At 37.5% G+C, this 22,056-nt stretch overlaps 1 protein-coding gene across 1 annotated transcript in view; it reads right to left on the bottom strand.

The window, feature by feature from the left end:
- The window catches only part of UBL3 (ubiquitin like 3), a 59,862-nt gene extending 37,814 nt beyond the window's left edge, over positions 1-22,048 (bottom strand). The window contains exon 1 of the mRNA XM_009290218.1: positions 21,546-22,048. Coding sequence (XP_009288493.1) covers positions 21,546-21,572 — 27 coding nt within the window. The 5' untranslated portion in view covers positions 21,573-22,048. The remainder of the gene's footprint in view (positions 1-21,545) is intronic.
- Positions 22,049-22,056: the final 8 nt, after the last annotated feature.

Genomic DNA, 22,056 nt, shown 5'->3' with positions numbered 1-22,056 from the left:
GACAGTATTTTAGATAAAATACTACCTGACAGTTTCACAACGTGCTGTGAGGATGACACTGCTTGATAATATGCAGATGGAGGTATTGTACATTTGATGTGACATTATCCATATGGGAGGAGCACAGGTCCCAATGGCCTTGCGGGATTAAACTAAGAATGTTAATTGTGTTTTATCACACTTCAGAAAACTGACAAATTTTTTGTAAATAAAGCCAGGGCAACAGATATCTAAATAAAAGAGTCTTCGTTTTATACAAATAGCAAGGTATAGCAACAGCACGGACTTCCAAGTGGAGCATCCACAGTGAAGCACAGGACAGTGAAGCACACATCAAGCGTTTGCCCAGCCAGGGACAAGATCACTGACTGATGCCCCTTTCCTCTCCCATAACAGAAGCAAACAGCAATATTCTGTTCCAGATGATCTTCCTCCTTTCCAGCAATTAGTATCAAATTCCACCAGGATGCATATTTCAGAGATGAGAACCTCTCTTGCAGTATCTGTTTTCAAAAATTTATGAAACACGTGCAATGTAGCGTTTTAGAGAACAACTTAAACACAATTTGCACTTTTTTCCAACCTCCTTCAGTATCACTGACACCATTCAGATTAAATAAGACATTTTGATGGTGTCTTTTTCCCCTTATTCTGTTTGTTTCTTTCAGTAGCCTGAATGCTTAAAATAAAGTTAAAAACAAAAAAACTGCAACACATTAAACAGAGTATATGAGTGAACAAAACGCAGGTTACTATACATGCAAGGAACAAAAAGTTAACTTCTGACCCAAAAAGATGGAAGAGAGAACATAACATTGTGCATACATATTTAAAGTACTTTTTGCTGTTACAAACAACAACAAAAAGAGAATAAACTTTTCCTTGTTTATTGTTTTTGCCTTACAAAAATCTTATCAACTGCTCCTCTCCAAAACTTCACACATACAAGAGCCTGTTTTGCATTTGGGGACAATTCTTTTCTTTTCTTTGTTCCTATTTAGCTATCTATTTTTAATTGAAGTACCTTGCTATTTTCAAGTTCCTCTTTAACCCCCCCAAAAAAATTTACTTTCTCTTTCCTACTCCCACCTAAATAACTGAGAGGGACAATTTTTTCTGGTATTTCATTTGATCCCATTTTTCAATAAAAATCTACACAATCACAACCATTCCATCTATGGATGAGTGTAAATACCCCAATGAAGAGGAATCAGGAATGCAGAACAATAGGTTATTTTGAAAAAACCATCACAGGTATCTCTTAAAACTCCTATGCCGAGGCAAACTCCCTATCTGCTATAAATTTCAAATCAATCACTCAGATTTTAAAATACAAGGAATTCTGATATAGTTTGGTTGCAAGTTCTTATTCAAGGAGCTAAAGTATCTAACAGCATTTTATACTATCTTGATGGTCACAAGCTGCAGCAAGGGAAATTCCCACTGCACATGCAGATAAACCCTCCCAGTGAAGGGACTTTAAGCTCTGGCACAGAGAGCTCTGTGCAAGCTCTGGTCCTGAGAGGCAGTGTAATCGCCATCTTTGGACACAGTCAGAACTCAAGTGGACAAGGCTTGAGCAACGCGATCTAAGTTTGAGGTTAGCCCTGCTTTGAGCCACCATCACAACTAGCTCTGCTTTGGGCTACACAACCTTCAGAGGTCTCTTCTAACCTTATGACTCCATGATCTATAACTATGGATTTTCTTACTTTTGAATATCATTTGTATTAAACACATTCCATATATCAAGGCACCACTAAACTGAGTAGAGCCTCAAAGACCACGTTTGGCAGCCCCACCAACAGATTTAAGCCCAACTAATAAGTTCGGGAAAAATAGTTTATTATGGGTATAGAACTTTATCTCTGTACCCCAGCCTCTGACTCACAAATTTTCTAGGAGACTCCAAGAGTTAAAAAGGAAAAAATCTTTTATTCTACCTTAACAATTTATACTATTATCTCTATCTACAACTGATAGCTGAAGGGCTAAACAAAACAAGAAAAAACATTTTACAGGAATAGGTGAACACCTCCAATGCCTCCCACACACATGCGCATGATATCTTTATTAAAACTCATGTCCTCCGTCAGGCCAAAGGATTTTTATTGCTAGAGATTTCTCACTGCTCCTCTGATTTATTTCCCCCCACACACACAAAGCAGCACCAGTAGGGAAATTAATGTCTGATAAATATGGCACCAGGAATGTGAGAAAGGAGTGAGTAAATACTGCATCAAAAAGGTATTAAAATGAAAGAAATTTATTTCCTTAATTCTCCTCTTGGTTATTCAATTTCATCTGAAGTTTACAACAGCAATAACTATTTAAAGTGAAGACTATTCAGGTATTCATGTGCCTTTTACTATTAATATTCAATTCACAAAATAAAAAAAATTAAGAGTGCTTCTGTTTTGCCTGACAAGCAACTAATCCTGTAAGCTATGTTCATTGTTACGATCCTACTTGGAGATTGGTATTGTCTCAGTACATTGGTGGTTACATAAATGTAAGCACGCTTGGATCTCTAACATTCAGCTAGCTTGTCTCTTCATAAAGAGAGTGCATTTTCTGTTACATCTGAACCTGTGTGAATGCAGGCTATCGATGAAAGGGATGCTCCCACTTTCTCCCCTTTGCTGGGGTCAGATCTAGTGAACCTAATATCATCAGATGAGTGGTTTTAAGCTGGACCTATGGAAAAGCTTTGGGGGAATTTCTGGTAGATTACTCCTCCATCAAATCACTCAGTGGCCAATTCCTCTTTCAGCTGCATGACCACTAACTAAATCCTACTGTAAGGACATGGTGGAAACATGGCCAGTGGAGGGCAAGTGTTATATGGCTAGTCATGTATAGACATAATGACTAGACGGAAAAGTAGAGGGAGAAACTGAATTGCCAAAACAGAGCTTATAGCACAATTTTGTCCACTGGTTCATCAAAACATTTGAATGAAGGCACTAAGTGCTTGGTTTGGCTGTCCACTTGCCAGGAACACAGATAAATGGACTGTCTTGCAATCACATTATATACCCTGGTTTTATCTACAAAGCTTCCAGTGAGACTTGAAGACAAGGGCTGGGGCAAAGGAGATTTTAAAAGCATAGATTTGCAGTCCTTGATCTTCCTAGAATAAGCCTCTGATGAGCTGGGCCAATAAAGTTAAGCAAAGCAAACCATGTACAAACAGCAGACACTGGATGCCATTAATTCTCAAGTTCAGTTTATCCAACTGACACATGCATATAAGAAAAGCAAGCTTTTCAAATATTTTGATACCATAGCTTGATTAGTAGCACAGATGTCCTCCCTACAATAGCGACAAATTCTTGTTCCCATTTCATATGCTTATCTACACTCTGGAGACAAAGCAAAATGCTACTCCATCAAGCTGCACCAAAACAGAGCGCTGCTGTTCTGGGAAGATCAGAAAACGAAGCTGGACAGGATGAGAATATACTGGGGTATTCATACACAACATTGAATTCAGTGGTTTCATGCTTTTAAGTGGTGCAGACACCTCTAACTCTATGATGAAGAATAAACAAACATGGATTTCCACATGAAGTGAAGCCAAATCCTTTCCCAACCCAATAGCCTCAACCTGACACAACAGAGCGAGCCAACGAAAGGAGCTTTGCCATTCTAAATGTGAGTGATCAGACGCAGCACACAATATATTTCATGGAAATCCAAATCAGAAAATACAGTGCATTGCCTCACGTAGCTTCTTCAACTGACTTCTGCTAGATTTTACTCGGGCATTATTTTACAATTTAAAGAAAAGCAAAACTCCTGGGGAAGTCAGAAAATGAATTTCTAAAACTACATTTTAGAGTTAAAGCCAGCTCTAAATTGCAGTCAGCAAACAGCTGGTTTCTAATTCTAAACCATTTTCTGCAACTTATTTTTTTTTTTTTCCGAATACAGGTTGTTTTGCTGCAAACCGAACAGCAGAATAGAATGATTAACTGACCTGCAACAATTTTCTTTCCATGCTTTTGTAAATAAAAATTTTTCCTTGTCTCATCAGCCCTTATATAAATTATAATTAAGCATAATAACAACATAACACTAAAATCTGCCAGGTCACCCTGACACCATTATTGAATAGGTCTTATTTATCACGAAGGCAACATTTAAAAAGGGAAAATTATTTCAGTAAACTCTACTGGTTTGTATTACCATCCTGAAACACTCATCTAAAAGAAAATAAAGTTACAAAAAGCTGTATCATCTCACAGGGCCAGATAAAGAAAGTGCCAGACAGATTAACGAAATGCCACTTGTGTTAGATGTCAATAGGATTAGAATAGACTTTGGGTTGCCACTAGCAAATACATCCACATGCCTCACAGAGGGTTCGGTGAGAAGGCACATGTCCTGTCCTGTGGAGCAGCTCCAGACCTAAGTGGGAGAAGATGAAAGCACAGACTAAAGGAGTGCAACAGGGGAAAGGTTTCAAATACATTCCTCAGCCAGAGACTAAATATAAGGAAGTGTCGGACAAGTTAAAGGAGTCTCAGATCAAAATAAAAAAAGCTTTTTTGTCAACTGACAGAAAGCCTACTGTGTTATTCTTAAATGCACGCCTCCATCCAGGCAACAGTGCAAAATGGACAGCTGGCTAAACCCATCCAGGGGAAAAAAAAAAAAAAGCTTCTGGTGCATTTAACAGATGGTGGCACAGGTTATGAAATTGGTCTTTGCTTCAGTCTCCGAATATAATTTTTTAACGTAACTGAGATACAGTATTTCAATAGCCTTAGAATATTTCTCAAATGAAACAAAACTAAGCATTTATTGTAGTACATACACTTATGTTTAGAACAAAAAACATGTTTCTATAGATTATATCCTATTCCACACTTCTGTCTGCGAAAAAAAATTCCATGCTCAGAAAAGTGAGGAGTTTTAGGGTTACTTTCTTGTACCTCAAGCAGAAAGCTAGGGGCATGCCTGAATATTATATTGCTTGTTAGGAAAAACAAACAAACAAACAAACAAACAAACAAAAACAAACAATAAAAAATTTCCCCTCTTTCATATATCCAAGCTGCCTTCTATATATACTCCTTTGGTATGTAATGCCATGTCACCACACCTAATTTTCACGAAGAAAAGAGTAATTCCATTATCTTTGTTTTACATCACAGGGTTTGGGGGGAAAGGAGATTTGTTTGTTTTAAATAACAAATATAATTCCCTTCTATTACTTTATAAATCAAAGTCTTAACCTTTTCACATGGTATAGGGAAAAGTGAATGTATCTTCTCAGAAAACATTGTTTTATATTAGGGATTTTTCTTAAACTTGCAAGTAAACATCTGTCAGTCCTGTGAACTCTTAACCAGGAAGTTCAATGCCACAAAAATCAAGCTCAACATGGGGTCAAGCTACTATTAAAAGTAGCACAGCCCCATATTTCACCAACTTAAAAGCAAAGCAAAACACAGAACATAACTGCTTAACTGCAATTCTTCATTCTAATTTTAAAAATCTGTAATATTTGTACGTCTTAATACTAAATTTGCTCATTTACAGAGACTTGACCATTCCTGAAAATGAGATGTGAACATAATTAAACTTACAAAATTCAAATACCTATCAGTACAGATTAGGCAGTCAATTCTCCCTACATACGTAGCACGCTGGTGCTACAAATGTGCATGATACTTACTTCAGAGCCAGCATGAGTTAGGTAGGCTGACCTTCTCTCTAATACATTACATTGGGTGAAAAATTCTCTTCCCACAAAAATTAAACCCTAAAATTTAACATTTAATAGAATATTTTGCACGTTCTATTCATAGATATGTTACTATTAACCTAAAAATAATTTATTAATCATCAATCTTCAAAGAGAAGGAAAGAGAATTAAACAAAGACACACGTGCACAGATTTGGCAATATAATACTTTCCAAAGCATGGAAATCCAGAACTAGGTCACAGCTTTACCCTACAGATCCTTTTCAGCTTAGTTTGAACAATAAAAGTCTTTTGAATAAACTGCCTGCATTCAACAATCATGATACACTCAAACACAAATAGAAGCTGTATTATAAAGTGTAACAGCCCATGTATCCACAACAGAAAATGGATGGAGTTGAACGAATATACTTGTGGACTGCTAGTTCTTTGCTTCTTTATACTTAAAAATGATTTTAAAAAAAAAAAGTGACTCTTCAGGTCAAGCGTTATTTCCAGGGTTCCCGATTTATCAATTCTACTTTGTAAATTTTTGATTGATCCCTCAGTAATGAATTCTAGCCATCCAAAAGAGGTCTGCTAGAAGCACAAATGCAAAGATTAGTCTTGTCAAAGCAATGAAGACTATATTTAGATACATATCTATTTACACAGTTACCATATAAAGATTCCTCTACATGAAATTCCTCAAAATATGAAGTGTTTAAGCAAAATAAGATGTAGCTTTTAAGTATGCAGAGACAAAATATGTTTAGTTTCAAGATAATAATGAAGTAGCTTGGATATTGTTTCCTCCTTTACAAATACTACAATTTATGCTAGAAATGTTTTATTTATGATCATTAGATTTCTAACTTAATTTAAAAAAAACCAAACCAAAACAAAAAAATCCTCCACCACACACACACACAAACTAAACTAACGTTTCAAAACTTAAATTGAGCCAAAACAAAAGTGCTAATACGAAACACAGCATAAAGGCTTCATTCAATCCATAAGTCAACTTTTAGCAATACACAAGTATCAAAAGCTGCCCTCCAAAATATAAAATGTAAAGTGTACTTATCAAATTACAGATATGAAATTTACTCCACTGTACAACAGAAACCTTGCTAGGGCAATGATAACAGGTTTCCCTGCATTCATATCTTATATAATGCCAAAGAATCTTCATTATTTAATTATGTAAGCATAAATTTTCAGTAAGCATAAATTGTCAACCCACTCATATTCATTTCTGCTGTGAGGATATGAAATATCTTGTAAACATTTCAGGCCAAATGTCAAGAGAGACCTGTCAAGCTGCAAGTAGTAAGCCTCTTTCTTTTAAGCGAATATAAAAAACCCCAACATATCTGACTTTCTTTGCAAGACTCCACTATAAAAAATTCAGTATCATTAAAACAACATAACATTTGTATAGACAGTATTCTTTCTGTCCTGCTCCACAAGTGTAATTACACACTTAGGCAAAAAACACACCACATTTCTGCTGTGATGTTTAGAATAGACCATTCAAGTCCAATTTTATACAATGAATTACAAAGAGGATGGATAACACACTTTCAAGGCTTCAGATAATTTTCAATATTAACCAATTTGTGTAGAAATTTTCATTTGTTTGGTAAGTTAAATTACTTTTAAATTTACTGTGATAACGTGTATAAATGTCCGTTTTCTTCTTAACGGGTTGCGTGCAACAGCTTAGACTGGATCAGGCTTGGCAAAGATCTGCAATCACACTGTACCTACTTCACCACAATAAGCAGTAGTACACCTACAACTATTCAAATTTCCATATTGTTGTAATTAGGGGAAGATCTGCTACGCTAAAAGGAAAGAAATGTATTTTGAAGGCTGGAAAATTTTCTTTCTACTGCAGTATTCACAAATGTAGATGAGAAAGTTTTCTGTAGGAAATAACAAAGCTGGTAGAACTGTGATTTTCTGTAAATTAAAACATCTAATGATTTTGAAGCACTACTTAATGAATTTAAGCTAGGAAAATACAACTCACCAAAAACAATATGAAAGTGTTGCAAATGAGGTTTTACAAAGCCCCGACAGCTCAAAAAAACCTACCTAAACATATACATCTAGTGCTATTTTTAGGCATTGTGAAGTACTCCCCCCATACAGTGCAGCTGCTCCTCCTGAAGGGCATGGGTCTCCCATAACTCATGTGTCATTGTTGCCTGCTCTCTCTGGCCATCCTGGACACATTGGCACGTGTGAACTGGCACTAAACGCCATGTTTAGGCAACCAAATCAAGTCTTTGAAGCCTTATTGCTTTAGAGCCTATATTTGGTAATGTAAGATTTACTTTTGCCAGAAGGTGAGATAATGTTTACATGGACGCATGTCAATAATTTTTCCACCCAGCAAAGTAACACATGCTGCTTTTCTACCTCTATTCAGCACCAATACTGAAAATACAAATATTAAAGGATGGATTTGGACATGTTTGTGACTGGCAGGCAGAGGAAGAGTGAGGATGTCCATCAGAAACCTGTTACTATCTAACACATTAAAACTTCATTAAATGGAATTTAACCACTGAGAGTACAAAACCTATGCGTGGTAAGAGAAAGTTATGACGACTCCTCGACTGTTTCTTGCTGCCCATCGTGCCTGTACGGCAAGTTACTGCCCATAAATAAGCCTGAAGGCTTTGACACTGCTGTGTTCAGTGCCTGTACCTTTGTCACTAGATGGTTGTGTAATCATGATTTGGCGTCTCTCTGTACTCCTTTCAGCTGCTACCACCACCCATCCTACAAACTGCTACAGCAGTCCAAAATGCCTACAACAAAGTGAATGCCATCTTTTCCAGCAATCCAGCAAGAACTACTTTGAAACAATTCAAAAGATTTCTCTTCCCTATCCCAACAGCTCCACAGACACTCTAGGGTTAGCCAATACAGCTTCCAATAGAGCACGACAAAACAACTGTTGGCTTTACCCCAAAGCTAAGGCAGAACAAAAATACAAGACTACTATATGTTAAGATTCTGAATAAGTGATTTTTGTGTAGGAAATTTCAAACTCCCACAACAAAGAGCTATGGTTCTTCCTAAAAACTGTATCCCATTTTTTGGAACATATTGCAATCTGATTTTACAAGAAAAACTATTATGTGATACCAAAGACTGCAGCAAATGCTGTGTTTATTCAAGTATAATTCTCTATCTTCCACTTGCAAAACAACGTCTAGTAAAAGAAAAAAACTTTGAAACTTTACTAATAGAGGCACTAACTACACCAATTTTCTTTCCCTCTGGTCTTCATTTCTATATGCTAAGAACTATGAGACAAAACAAAAAAAGTTTCTTTTTTTTTTGGCAGAAGAGAACAACAAAGGGGAACAAAATCACCTCCTAACCACATGTTCATTATAAATAAAATCCATAACCTAGGACACTTATTTAAGCATCAAAGTCAGGACTGATACGCAGCAGCAGAATCAACTATAAAAGGCAGGAAACTATTTACCTTCACTCTGCCTTATCTGGCATTAGTCAGCACTCTGAATTATTCACTTTGGTGCTTGCCTTTTTTTTTTTTTTTAAGCTGAGTTTGAAATTTACCAAGCAGCCCATTGCAGATAAAGGCACTGACTGATAATCATTCTGTGCTCTATGGATAGGGCAAGCTGTCTTTCCTACATTTCATTTCCTAAAAAAAAGAAGAAATACAGAATTTGAGGGAGATAATTTAAGAATAACACTAAATCCCCATGTCCTTGAACATCAGAAACTGCTGTAGATTTGTTTTCTTCTCCTGAGATTGCTTTGTATTTAAACTGCTAGCATGCTATTTGAAAAGTAGGAACATGAAAATTGACAGCTATATTAAGGCAATATTTGAAAATAAAGTGCTCAGAATTTCAGTTTCTTTGAAAGATCAACAAAAACACTTCAGCAAAATCATGTGATTCTCAATCAATAATAAGACTTGAAAGAAATACTAACATAGCCCTATGACAAAACTGGTATGAAAACCAGCTTCCCCTAAAGCATTAGCCTCAAAACTTGCTTTTTACAACTTGTTAACAAATATGGTTACAACCTTTCTCCAAATGTTCTTGGGAGCATCTATCAATGTATAAATATTTTATTGACTTTTGCATCATTTTAATTAACTCGCTGTCCACCACAAGTCTCCTGTAATAAAACCTTCACATCAGCAAAGAGCACACCAGCTTAACTGAAATGTTGGTACAGTCATGCAATATGACTACTCTGAACAACCAAGACTCACAGGCACTGAAGATGCACCAGAGCAGAACTGGCCAGAGAAATTACATTCCACAATATCCACAATTTTTGATAAATAATAACCTCTTCTCTCACAGATCTTCCAAAAATAAATGGGATTTTTATTAAGTACTTGTTAAGGAGACTAGTATCACAGGAAGGCTCAAGATTAATTAAGACTTATCTTCCAAGAAAAGTTTGAGCAGTACAGGAAGGTAAGGCACTGATCCAGTCTCTGAACAATGAGGAGATGCTGAATAAGGAGCGGGAGAAAAGCACATGGTTCTGGAAGAAGAGACAATTATGCATTTACACCACAGGATGGATAAATATTGTTAAACAGTCTTTATCCTGGTATTTATGACTGGTCTTGTATTTCATTTTACAAGTGGAAGAGTTCCCTCTTAATGTGAATTTTCCATGTATGACATAAATATTGCACCATACTCACAGTGGCAAAAAATACAAGATAAATTGTATTTGCTTAAAAGCCACAAATCTCTACTCAAAAAGACAACCTCAGCTTAGAAGTGCCAGGCTCTTTATAGAGAGATTTTACACTCTTCATAGTCAATTCAGGGAAAGATATAGCTGTGGCTCTGGAGTCCATCCCCACCAAAACTTTATAGATTCCCCATTAAAATCTTTCCGAGTCCTACTTACCACCTGCAGTAAGCGCAAGGAGCACATACGCTAGCATCATCAAGTGCCAGCATCAGAGTGCTGGAACAAGAAGCATTCTGCACCTGCACTGTAACCCTCCATAGGGATTTCCCTGGCTATCCCCAAAGCGGAAGAAATGGGCACACAGGGCCCATTTTCATTCCCATAAAAAGCAGCATGTAGGAACCACCTTCTTACAGGACTCCCTTCTTAGTGAGAAGAAACACAATTCAAAGGTCACTATCTCCAAGCTAAAATAATTTTGCAAATACCCACTGCCACCTTCACTGGAGCCCTCATCACAATCCCGCTTACAGTTTACCTAGCATTCCACCCACTACAGAGAATATTTTAAACCTCCAAATAATTTTAAACATATGTAATTTGGGAAAAAAGTTACCAATTTCCAGATTTACATGAAATCCTGATTCATATGAAACTATACTGGCCAGAGGGAATAAGCAGACAGAAATCAAACACAGTTGCAGTTTCTCTTTAATAAGAGCGCCTAGTCATCTTAGCATTAGTTATGAAAACGAGATCCTCAAGACAAAGTCAAATTTTTCAGTAACAAGCTGTTTTCTTGGTGCCAGATCTGACATACTGTACCTTAAAACCCCGGCCTAGATGACCAGAAATATTCACTAGTTTTTTTTTTTTTTTTTTTTTTGAGATAAAAGCTTCCCTTCCTTTGTGCTTGAGCTTGAAGTAAACTAGCATAGAGCTGACACTCACATAAAATACTTACCACATCTTTAAATTATAAAGGTGGTCTTTAAAATAGCTTTTCTTGGAAATTCATAGCATGAAGAATACACATTATAGCACATTTTGGTACAAAGTCTTTGAATATTCAAGTCAAACAACCCCTATACATTTTTATGGCCAAAGGTAACATGCCGGACAAACCCCACCTTACAAACATGGAGTTCCTGACTGGAGATACAGTCAAACTAGAATGACTCCAAGAAATATTACCGTGACCTTTGTGTAACAGGGAAAGAAATGCACTTCCTTAGGTGTTCACAAGAACAGCTAAACCACCGATCCCAGTGTCCCAACCACACTAACCAGTGCAAGGCCAACCTCAGGCAGGGATTTACCTGCAGTACAACCCACGCCGAGCAACTATCAGGGGGCAGCTACAGCATGCACATGATGCCATGCCACAATTAGTCCTGCTTAATATAGAACATCGCAGTCCAACAGTTAAAATCCAGAAACTTAACGCAAGTGAAAACTTAGGAAGTCCTCATAAAAGAGAACACACAACTCTATTGAGAGAACAGCTTTTTAATTATTCTTATAAACATACAGTAATACATCCTCATCACCACTTATGTGCTGTAATATGAGTATTGGAAGTTACTAATTTTGTGTGTGATTTCATGTTAATTTCATTATTACTGAATCATATGGAGTTAGTGAATGGGGATTTATTCCTCTCACTTAAAATCTTTTAATAAAGCTTTCTGAAAGTCTGAGGTTTATTGCCAAAAATAGCTGTACAAGTATACAAAGCATAAAAAAAAAAAAGATCAGGAGGATGGAAGACCTCTCCTATGAAGAAAGGCTGAGAGAGTTGGGGTTGTTCAGCCTAGAGAAGAAAAGGCTTTGGGGTGACCTTATTGCAGCCTATCAGTACTTAAAGGGGGCTTATAAAAAAAGATGGCGGCAAACTTTTTAGCAGGACCTGCTGCGACAGGACAAGGGGGAATGGCTGTAAACTAAAGGGGGACAGATTGAGACTAGATACAAGGAAGAAATTCTTTACGATGAGGGGGGTGAAACGCTGGCACAGGTTGCCCAGAGAGGTGGTGGATGCCCCATCCCTGGAAACATTCAAGGTCAGGTTGGACGGGGCTCTGAGCAACCTGATCTAGTTGAAGATGTCCCTGCCCACGGCAGGGGGGTTGGACTAGATGACCTTCAGAGGTCCCTTCCAACCCAAACTATTCTATGATTCTAAATCGCTAAAACATGCAAGTCCAATGAAGTTTGTTTCCATCACAGATCAATAACCCAGCTTCAGAAGTGAGAGTTAGCTTTCACTCTCATACCCCACAGCTGTTATGATGTGTAACTTGTTTGCACAGATTAAAAATGTATTAATTCATGGGCAAAATGACATAAATATTCAAATTTAATATGCCTTAAGTAATGTGTTGTGCATCAAATACAACCACAGAATACTATCCCAAGAATTAAGTTTATTTTTATGTTCATGTTACTGCCCATACAAATACGAATTCTGTAATTAAAAAAAAAAATACTGCAACTAGGTATTTCAGGCTTTAAAAGCTTACAAAGGCTTCTAGTCAGTCCCTTATAGCATATAAAAGATAAGCAGGTCTGAAAAATGTTAGTATTTTATCTTAAAAGAAATACTGAAGACAACTGCTATTGTAGAAGAATTGTTATAAGTTATATTAGTAAAAAATAACTTTCCTGAGGCTTACTAGCATATGCCACATATATTCACATGTAGACTGGCACTAATCTACCTTTAAGAAAGGAATCCTAGGTTTACACCTCCAGCTACAAAAGACTTTTGACTAACACTGCACTTCACTATTTTACCACTTTTCCATTATTTCTCTATATTGAAAACATACGTCAGATTCCGGAGACAGATTAAGTAGTACCATCTAGAATGTATGTTAAGTATCAGAAACAGATTATGGTGATGTGGATCTCTGCCAGAACACAAAGCATTACCATATCATAACTCCACTGAGGAGATACCAACCAATGCTACAGTATGACTTTGAAGTGCTATTCTTTTTTAGAAGAAACACATTGTTCTTTTCAATCTCTGAAAGAAAAACACATTTAGTTTCCTTGTGTTTATTTTGAAATTGGTACTACATTTCTATCAAGTGCTTGAGAGAATTTCTTATGCAACATGAAACAGTGAATATTGCATAATGAAGATGACAGAAAAGCATCCAGAAGACCTCAGGACCTTTGAAGTGCTATTCTTTTTTAGAAGAAACACATTGTTCTTTTCAATCTCTGAAAGAAAAACACATTTAGTTTCCTTGTGTTTATTTTGAAATTGGTACTACATTTCTATCAAGTGCTTGAGAGAATTTCTTATGCAACATGAAACAGTGAATATTGCATAATGAAGATGACAGAAAAGCATCCAGAAGACCTCAGGACCACCCTTTAAAAAAAAAAAAAAAAAAAAAAAAAATAAGAGCTAAACTTTCATTCCCATCCAAACTGCCAATATATTTGCAGATTAAAATCCAGATCCTCAGCTGCAGCTAAAGAGCACTCCAGGATAAGACCACCTTTGTTCCTCAGCAAGTGGTCCAAGCCATTGACATAAATTAGATTAGCCTGAGCAGTAATCTGTGCCAGCTCTCAAGAGAAACTGAAACTGTCACAGTAGGTAGACACCAACACAAACATTTCCAGATTGCATCTCCATGCTGTTGAACATGAAGTACCATTTTGGTACCTACGTCCCACTAAGGCATAGATTCATTTTTTGGTAGTAGAACAAACCTACCAAACTCCCAGGCAGAATCTCTGTTTTCACTTGGTTAATTTATAAGGCATACATAAAACTCAAGGAGTTTCTTGTTCTATCTCCATAACAACAGTATCATGGAATAAAGACTCAGCTAAGCTCTGCCACAAACTTTCCATTTAACTCTAAACTGAGTCTCCCAAATAATTTTAAGTAAAAAAAACCAAAACAAAACAAACCCACAAATGTAATCCTGTCACTAGCAAGCTATTTTCAAATTTCTTTACAGAAAGTAGAAAAAAAACTACAAGATGCTGATGGCAGTGTCACAACTGTGTAATCTGCCAAATCTTCATTCTACAGGAAGTTTCTATTTGTGGAAAATATACACTACTTTTTTTTTAAAATCAGATTTCAACATACTTGCAGAGTCTTAATACAAATCAAGAGATTGCCTTCACTGTGGATGGTTTACGAGCAGCAAGAAATTTATCCGCTGTCAAGGAGCTAAATACAATCCCAGTTAGAGACTGCAAAATACACCAAATTTCCACAAATACGTAAGAGTACTCGGCTGCAACAACATTTAAGTATTTCCACAGAGCTATACTTTTGAGGCCCAGCAGACCTACAAGTGAGAAGGTCTTAACTCTTTCTTTAAGTGTTACTCTCAAAAATAAACAGACCTCCTAAATAGTTTTCTCTACATTCTTAGAAAGCCTGTTAGCAACTCTTCTCCCCCCTCAAATTTCTTTTCAGATACAAAAAAACACAGTATTGAAGTGTATACTGCTATTTGCAGAACCTCAACTGATGTCTCAGCAACTTCTTTTTTTTTTTTTAAACAATTCTTGCAGGGTGTTGATTCTTCGTTCTTTTTTTCCCCTCAGTATTTCCTCACTATCATTGCTTGCAACACTTAGTGGCACATCTGTGAATTTACATCTGTCTGGAGGTATACCAAGTGAAAAATGTTCCAGTCATTGCTTTAAGATGTTCTGCAACATACGTATAACAGAAGCTGTCAAAAAAAAATAAAGGCTGTCCTTCTAGCAGAATTTACAGGGTAATTTTTAACAATAGCTGAATTTCAAAAGTCAGACCTCTAAATTATGTCAAAACTGATGAAGAGCTGGGGTCTCAGAGTTTAGATTTGGCGTGAGAACAGTGACATTAAAATTTCTCATTGACATTCTGCTCATTTTCAATAGCTTCTAAAATGAAAGCACTGCACTCAGTCATATTCCTTTAATAATTATGGTGAGCTGAAGTTTATGCATGCAAAATTGTGGCAGGGAAGGCTTGCTACTTCAGTAGGCTCAATTAATTGCTGCAAAGACAGACTTAACGTGGAAAAGAGTATTGATCAGCAGCTCTGCCTTTCACCGTAGTTAGAATGAAAAATAACCAAGTTAGTGGATCCAATACTGTACAAAGAAAAGATTGAAAATAAGCTGTACTATCTCTTTTACATAGAACCACAAGAATGATTAGTCACATTCCAGATATTTCTGGATTCCTACAAACTAGAGTAGCACTCACAGGCTGAGTCAGAACTGAGCTCTCCATTCTGCTCGGTATTGCATAAGCATATATAGAGACATCACCAAAAGTTTACATTCTGACTTTTACTAAGAAACAAAGCTGACTGACCAGAAATATAAAACAAGTAAATCCCACTTACTGCATATACCATGACCATGGCTTTCAACATTCACAGAAGCTGTACTTAGGAAGAACTCTTAGTTAAAAAACAGAAAAGCATGCCCTTAGTCATTTTGTTTACAGTATCATAAAAGTACTGCTTACCAAGTCTGCTGCAGGGACCACATTCAGACAAGCTGATTTCCTACAACAGCCTTAAGCCAAGCCAAGGAAGAGAGTTACGGAATAATCTAAATTTAATCTAAATTTAAGTTTAGATACGCACGAACAGCAGTCACAAGCTCCAAGGTGAAATACAGATTACCAGTACCTGAAGTTGTCCCTAATTCCACACCTGAGAGGTGCAACTTGTCCCCATTCAGGTCCTGACTAAGCTGTCCAGTTCCCACAGATGACATCTGACAATTTTTTAACATGCAGAATTCAGTGTTCCTGCTGTAGAGGTGATCATTTTGCTATACTCAGGTACTCAGCATTTGGTTTTTATCTCTCAGCCCTGCTGGAACCTGCCAGCAGCTACTGCTGGCTTCCCAGCATTCCCAACAAGGGAGGAGTTAAATGTCCTTCAGTATACATCCCCTCCAAGTATTTCATGGAGTTAGACAACAAAAGTAGAGAGAAACCAATTCAGGTAACAACAACAACATGGGTGGGTGGCAGGAAGGAAGAAATAGTTTACGCTGCCAGCCTACACTTCCATCTGAAGTATAGTGCTGCACCAAGGCCCAGTGTAAATATCGATCATTATCTCATGCACAGGTTAAAGCTGTTCATCCCTGAAGAAAATGAGATGAAGGACATGCAAACATTGTTTTGGAGTATGTTTAATGTGTTAGGATGCTGTGGAATTCCCACTACAGTGTCATACATAAAAATGCCAGTCATTACTAAGATAAATTTCTTTTTGGTTGTTAGATAAATAGGTAAGACATTATTTAATCTGTGGAAGAAAAAAGGTGGGTGGGTGGGGGAAATGGTGAATACAAATAATTTTGAAGTATACCCGAATATATACATTCAACATCAGCTTTGACAAGTTTATCCCTGGCCACTGCTGCAGATAACAGAGAAGGAGGTTCTTCATCTTGTTACAAGAAATGCTGCAATATTGAGGCTGGCTCAATACATAAGGAATCAGGAAGGAGATTTTTCAAGCTCTTCTTTATAACACAGATCCCACCAATTCCTTCTCCAAAAGGAGACAAAAAACCCAAAACAAAATACTGAGAATGACAAAGGATAGGAGTATCCTATCTGCTACAATCAGCAAACAATAGTGAAAAATCAAAAAAGGGAAGGAAAAGAATATCCGTACAGAAAAACCTGATATTTTTATCTTAGCATGTAATGGATAAGAACTTTCAACATGGGGGGTACAAAAATACAGAGAAAGAATTAGACCTTTATTATAAAAAAAACTTAAGGGACTAACTTATGACTATATGCACAAAGGCTACTAGGAATACAGTAATTTTCAAAACCAGGAAAAAGGATCTACTGAAGGCAAAAGGAAAAGCAGTTAAAATAGAAGACCAGAGATGCATGACTTCTTGCATTTTGTTCCAATACATTAAAATGCTATGAGTGAACAAAGTATTTTCTTTCTATGTTCCAAGCATATTATAATGTTACTGCACTTATTATTCTTAAATGAAAGAATTGTTTAGACTGAATGACAGACAACAAAACTCAGCTGCCATACAACCAGCTACTCCTTCGAGTCCCTCCTGTCTGAACCTTGTTCCTGGATGCCAAGATTCCCCTACTGATGTAGCATCAGTTACACATCCATCCTTTTCCCCTGTTAGCCTCCATTAATATGTGTTAAAAAGGAAGTCCTTATATATGTTAAGCTATTCATCACCATTCTATACCAAGTTTCTTAAAAAAAGAACACGCATATACACATTTCCACTAAAGACGCTAACAATAACAAGGCTTGAACTGAGCAGGGTTTCTATTTGTTATTCTTCTTCCACCTATTGCCCCCTTCTAACATTATCCACGTACGTAAGTGGTTTAGACCATAGATTCCACCCTCTTGCATGTCTGCAAGTGTCTCGCACCAAACATTGTTTTATTAAAAATAATCTCTCCCATACTGCCTACATCTCTTAAGTACAGCATATGGATTCAATAGCTGTACATAAAATTGAAAACCCACTTTTCATAAAATTGAAAACCTTTAACTGTGTGATAGATTTCAGTCTTCTGCTGTTTATGAAATGCAAAAAAAAAATCCAAAAAACCCACCATGAGCCAAAAGCATCACTCTCAGCTACTGCTCAGACAGAAAAAGAATTTGATATCCTAGAGGGCATGCAAAGAACTGCCCAGGAAGAAAGTGCTGGCAGAGCCTTTTCGTACCTACATAAAATGCACCGATATAGGAAGCGGCGGACACCGTAATACTTTTCAGTCATACAGGCCCCTTACTGTGAACTTCTAAGATCCCTGAAGAATTATATCTGTAAGGAGCAGTATCATAGGCACACAGAATAGAGACGCAGCTTCCCAGATTCTTGTGATAACTCCACTGAAATAAAGGGGATTATTCAATTGAGTAATAGCTTCTAGACTAAGTGTAGGTTTTTCGTAGCTCGTTTTTACAATAATCAGCTACAGTGTTTAAACAAATACCAAACCATTTTCATGTGGTCAACTAAAAAAAAAAAACAGTGTGATTAACTTCACAAGTCCATAAACCACCTCATGTCTCTTTATTATTACAGAAGAAATACAACTTGCAAACAGCCCTATTGTTATTCACAGTCAAACTCTAGCTGCTACCAAGTGGTAAAACTGATAAATTACCTGATGAAATTATTGAACATATTCAGAGACGCCCTGTTGCCATCACAATCACCAGTACTTATGTGAAAAAGTAAACAAAATTAGGCTCTAGATATGCAATATAGTCTTCAAGCACTGCCCCATACACGTCTAGTCCTAATTAAGTTAATGAAACTACTCAAGTAAAAAGGTCCATATTAGCAGGTTTCATTCCAGGAGTGGAGTTTTAACCTATAAGTAACACACATTGCTAAGGAATAAGGCACCACAAACTTACAATACCCGGAATGTGGTGTGTCACTATCCAATTTATTAGTGGAATGTAAAATAATTAAGACAGTACTTTTACCATTAAGAAGTGATGTTGAAATTGTTAGTGGTAAAATCTGTAGTAGTTCTGGAAAGAAGTCAACCAAATGTTAGAGAAAAGGAGGCTGCATCAAATTATGCCTACACACAAGTACAAAGCTTACTGAAGATTTGATAATCTACTATAAATTTATGTATAGCAGATCCTTCTCAAAGGTGGGACAGGAAGACAAATTAACAGATTTTTAAGAAGCAGCAATTATAATAGTTTTATTATTATTATGAGAAGGTTAGTTCATGAATCTGACATAAACAGTTTGAAACATAATTATTATAATACTTAATTATAGTAATTCATAGCAGATTTACTAAGTGTGATGGAGTCTTCGTAATATGACACTCCATCACACTGATGCCAACTCCTATAGAAATCATTTTTTTTGTAAATGCAAATTACACAATGGGTGGATAAGAGAAATGCAAACTGCAAAATCCTACACTAAATAAAAACATATATAAACAAGGTGACAGCCTGGTAAGTGCTCCTCTTTAAAGAGCAATCAAATAACAATCCCATTTTCTTTCCTGAACAAGCTCCTTTGAAATAAGGAGGATGGTGACAAAAGGAGACCCAAAATGAGTTTTCAACTGCTCTTTTTAGAAAGTAATATTTATTAACTGTATTTAATAACTTGAATTTCTACAACACACTTCAAACTTTCAGAGAGAAGCTGCAGCTAATAACGCTGAAACTCAACAAAACAATCCTAAGACAGACCAGAATACATCTATTTATTCAGTTAAATTCTACCGACATTGGTAACATCTTCATTCAAATGTTTTTGTAATGACTCAGTATTTAAACATCACTATGTGTAACAAGCTTCTTCCTGATTTGAAGAAACAGAGCATTGCTAGGCCTAGCTATCCCTGTCAGTGGTATTCTCATTACATCATAACAACAGAAGGAAATGGTTTTCACAGAAACAAAATAGTATTTTACCTATCTTAAAATTTGTATATTTTGTATAAGATGTGAAACGTCAAACATTACAAGCCTAGTGGCAGCATCACGATTCCAAGGCAAGCAGGACCTAGAAGTAGTGTGGAGGTGGCAGTGTGCTCAGCCCGGGGTGAGAGGGAAGAGGAGTGCTTCATGTCACCGTCAAGGGACTCCTCCAGGCAACTTAAAAAGCAGCACTAAGAGATTTGCATCTAACTCTCCACAGCTAAGGAGAGGATTTCTGTGATATAATGCAAGGCAGACACGTGCAAGTGAGAAGGGGGTTCAAAGCACTCTAACAGCCAGAGAGACCCTAAAAAGAAATATATGAAAATTAATAGTTGAAAGGATTTAAAGTCAGAGGCAATAGTCTCCTCATCACCCTTTTCTTCCAGGGGGCAAAATTTATTTATAGCATTTGAGAAAGGCGGGGGAAGGAAAAAAAAAAAAAAAAGGTGAGCTTAAACCCGTGTTTGATCATGCTCTATATCTTACTGTTTCTGCCTTTTTGGCAGAATTCACTCATTTTGACTGCAGTACAAAAGCTGTGAAGGGAACACTGAAAGTAAGCAACTAAAGGATACCATTATTTCAATAGCTCATTTGTCATACATAAGCACCATTAATTGTATATCAATGGCTGAAACAAGGGCTACTCGATTTTATTGTTATCACTACCGGGGCAGGTTTTACTCGCAAAACAGAACTTCATCCTGAAAGAAAAAAAAAGCATGGACAAGTCTGCTGCTTTTAGAAAAAAAGTACCGTTAAATGTGAACAGTCGTGGGGGAGATACGTTGAAAATATTCTGCCGTAAGAATAAAGAACTAACATATCAAACTGCAGCCACAACTTTTTTTTCAATTAAGCGATCTATAGCAATATATACAAATGGGGAAGGTGTTGCTAAACGAAAGATTACCTAGCAGACCTGATTCGCCCTCCCTCCTCTTGCCCTGCTATACCTTCCTATTTCAAATGTACCGAGCCGAGTATCCAACACAGGCTGAAGTACAGTCCGCCATAAGAAGTACTAGGAGTGCCCTTGAAAAACGTCCAGATTGCAGCTAGTGCACAAAGAACCTCGCCATGTAAATAAGTGCATGAGAATTTCTCTCTCGCTCTTGACCCGGCGGCAAGTGAAGAGATTAACTTCCCATCACCATCGGAAGACAAAGCGTCGGTAAGAAACAAGCGAAGTTTGAGAGAAGAAAAGGAAGAAGGCTGAGACTAAATTTCAGCTGGTTTAGAAAGAAAAAAAGAGAAATGTCTGGAGTAAATAATTCCGAATGCTTTACTTCATATTTATCTTCCCCAAAAAAAATGCTCGACAGAGCTGAACAGCAGCGCTACACGGAATAAGCAAGGGCAGTCAGATACTAACTGCCATAGGTAAGAGAAAGCAGACATCCCCCCCTTGCCTTGCTACACAGAAGGCGACGCTGCAGATTTCCCACCCCGCTACCAAAAGGCAAAGCAGAACCAGCATCTGGGCCGGGGGGGGGTTATTAACTGGGAACTTTTTGTTCCTTAAATATGTAACCGAGATTTTTTTTTTTTCTTCCCACGCCCCTCTTCCTTCCATCTTCTCTGCCAAAACAGGCCGAAATAAACGTTATTCCACAATACTACTATTAAATAAGGAGTGTAAGACTTACCATATCAGCTGGAACGCTGCTGGACATCTTGATGTTACCCTAAATGGCTTAAAATCAACTTAAAAAAAAAAGCACCAAGAACAGCCCGCTGGAGATCTTCAAGAAGCAAAACCGGTGTCAATTTCGGAGGCAGCAACTTCCACGTCCCCTACGAAAAAGAGGTGCCCGATGCGCAGCGGGGAAGGCGGCCGGCTGAGGAGGAGAAATATCCAGGGGCAAACAGTGCCGGGGCTGTACCGGAGGAGCCAGCGGGAGACCAGAGATGGCAGCAGATCCCTGTCAGCGGCGGCGGCGGCAGCAGCACCAGCGGTGCCAGGTAGACCAGGCAGGACTACACCGCCACATCAGCTGCGTGCGGGCTTTTTCCCCCCTCTCTCCCTCTTCCTTCTCTCCCAGCCTTGACAAATGACGACGGGATGATTCACAGGATAATGGTGCCTCCAAGTCACCTCCTCAGTCAGCGCAGGCGACCCGGGCGCGCAGGCAGGACCTCGCTCCTGCCCTCGGCGGC

Source organism: Aptenodytes forsteri, unplaced genomic scaffold, assembly GCF_000699145.1.
Source record: "Aptenodytes forsteri isolate BGI_AS27 unplaced genomic scaffold, ASM69914v1 Scaffold155, whole genome shotgun sequence".
NCBI classification, from domain to species: Eukaryota; Metazoa; Chordata; class Aves; order Sphenisciformes; family Spheniscidae; genus Aptenodytes; species Aptenodytes forsteri.
This window is presented reverse-complemented; position numbering and strand designations above follow the sequence as displayed.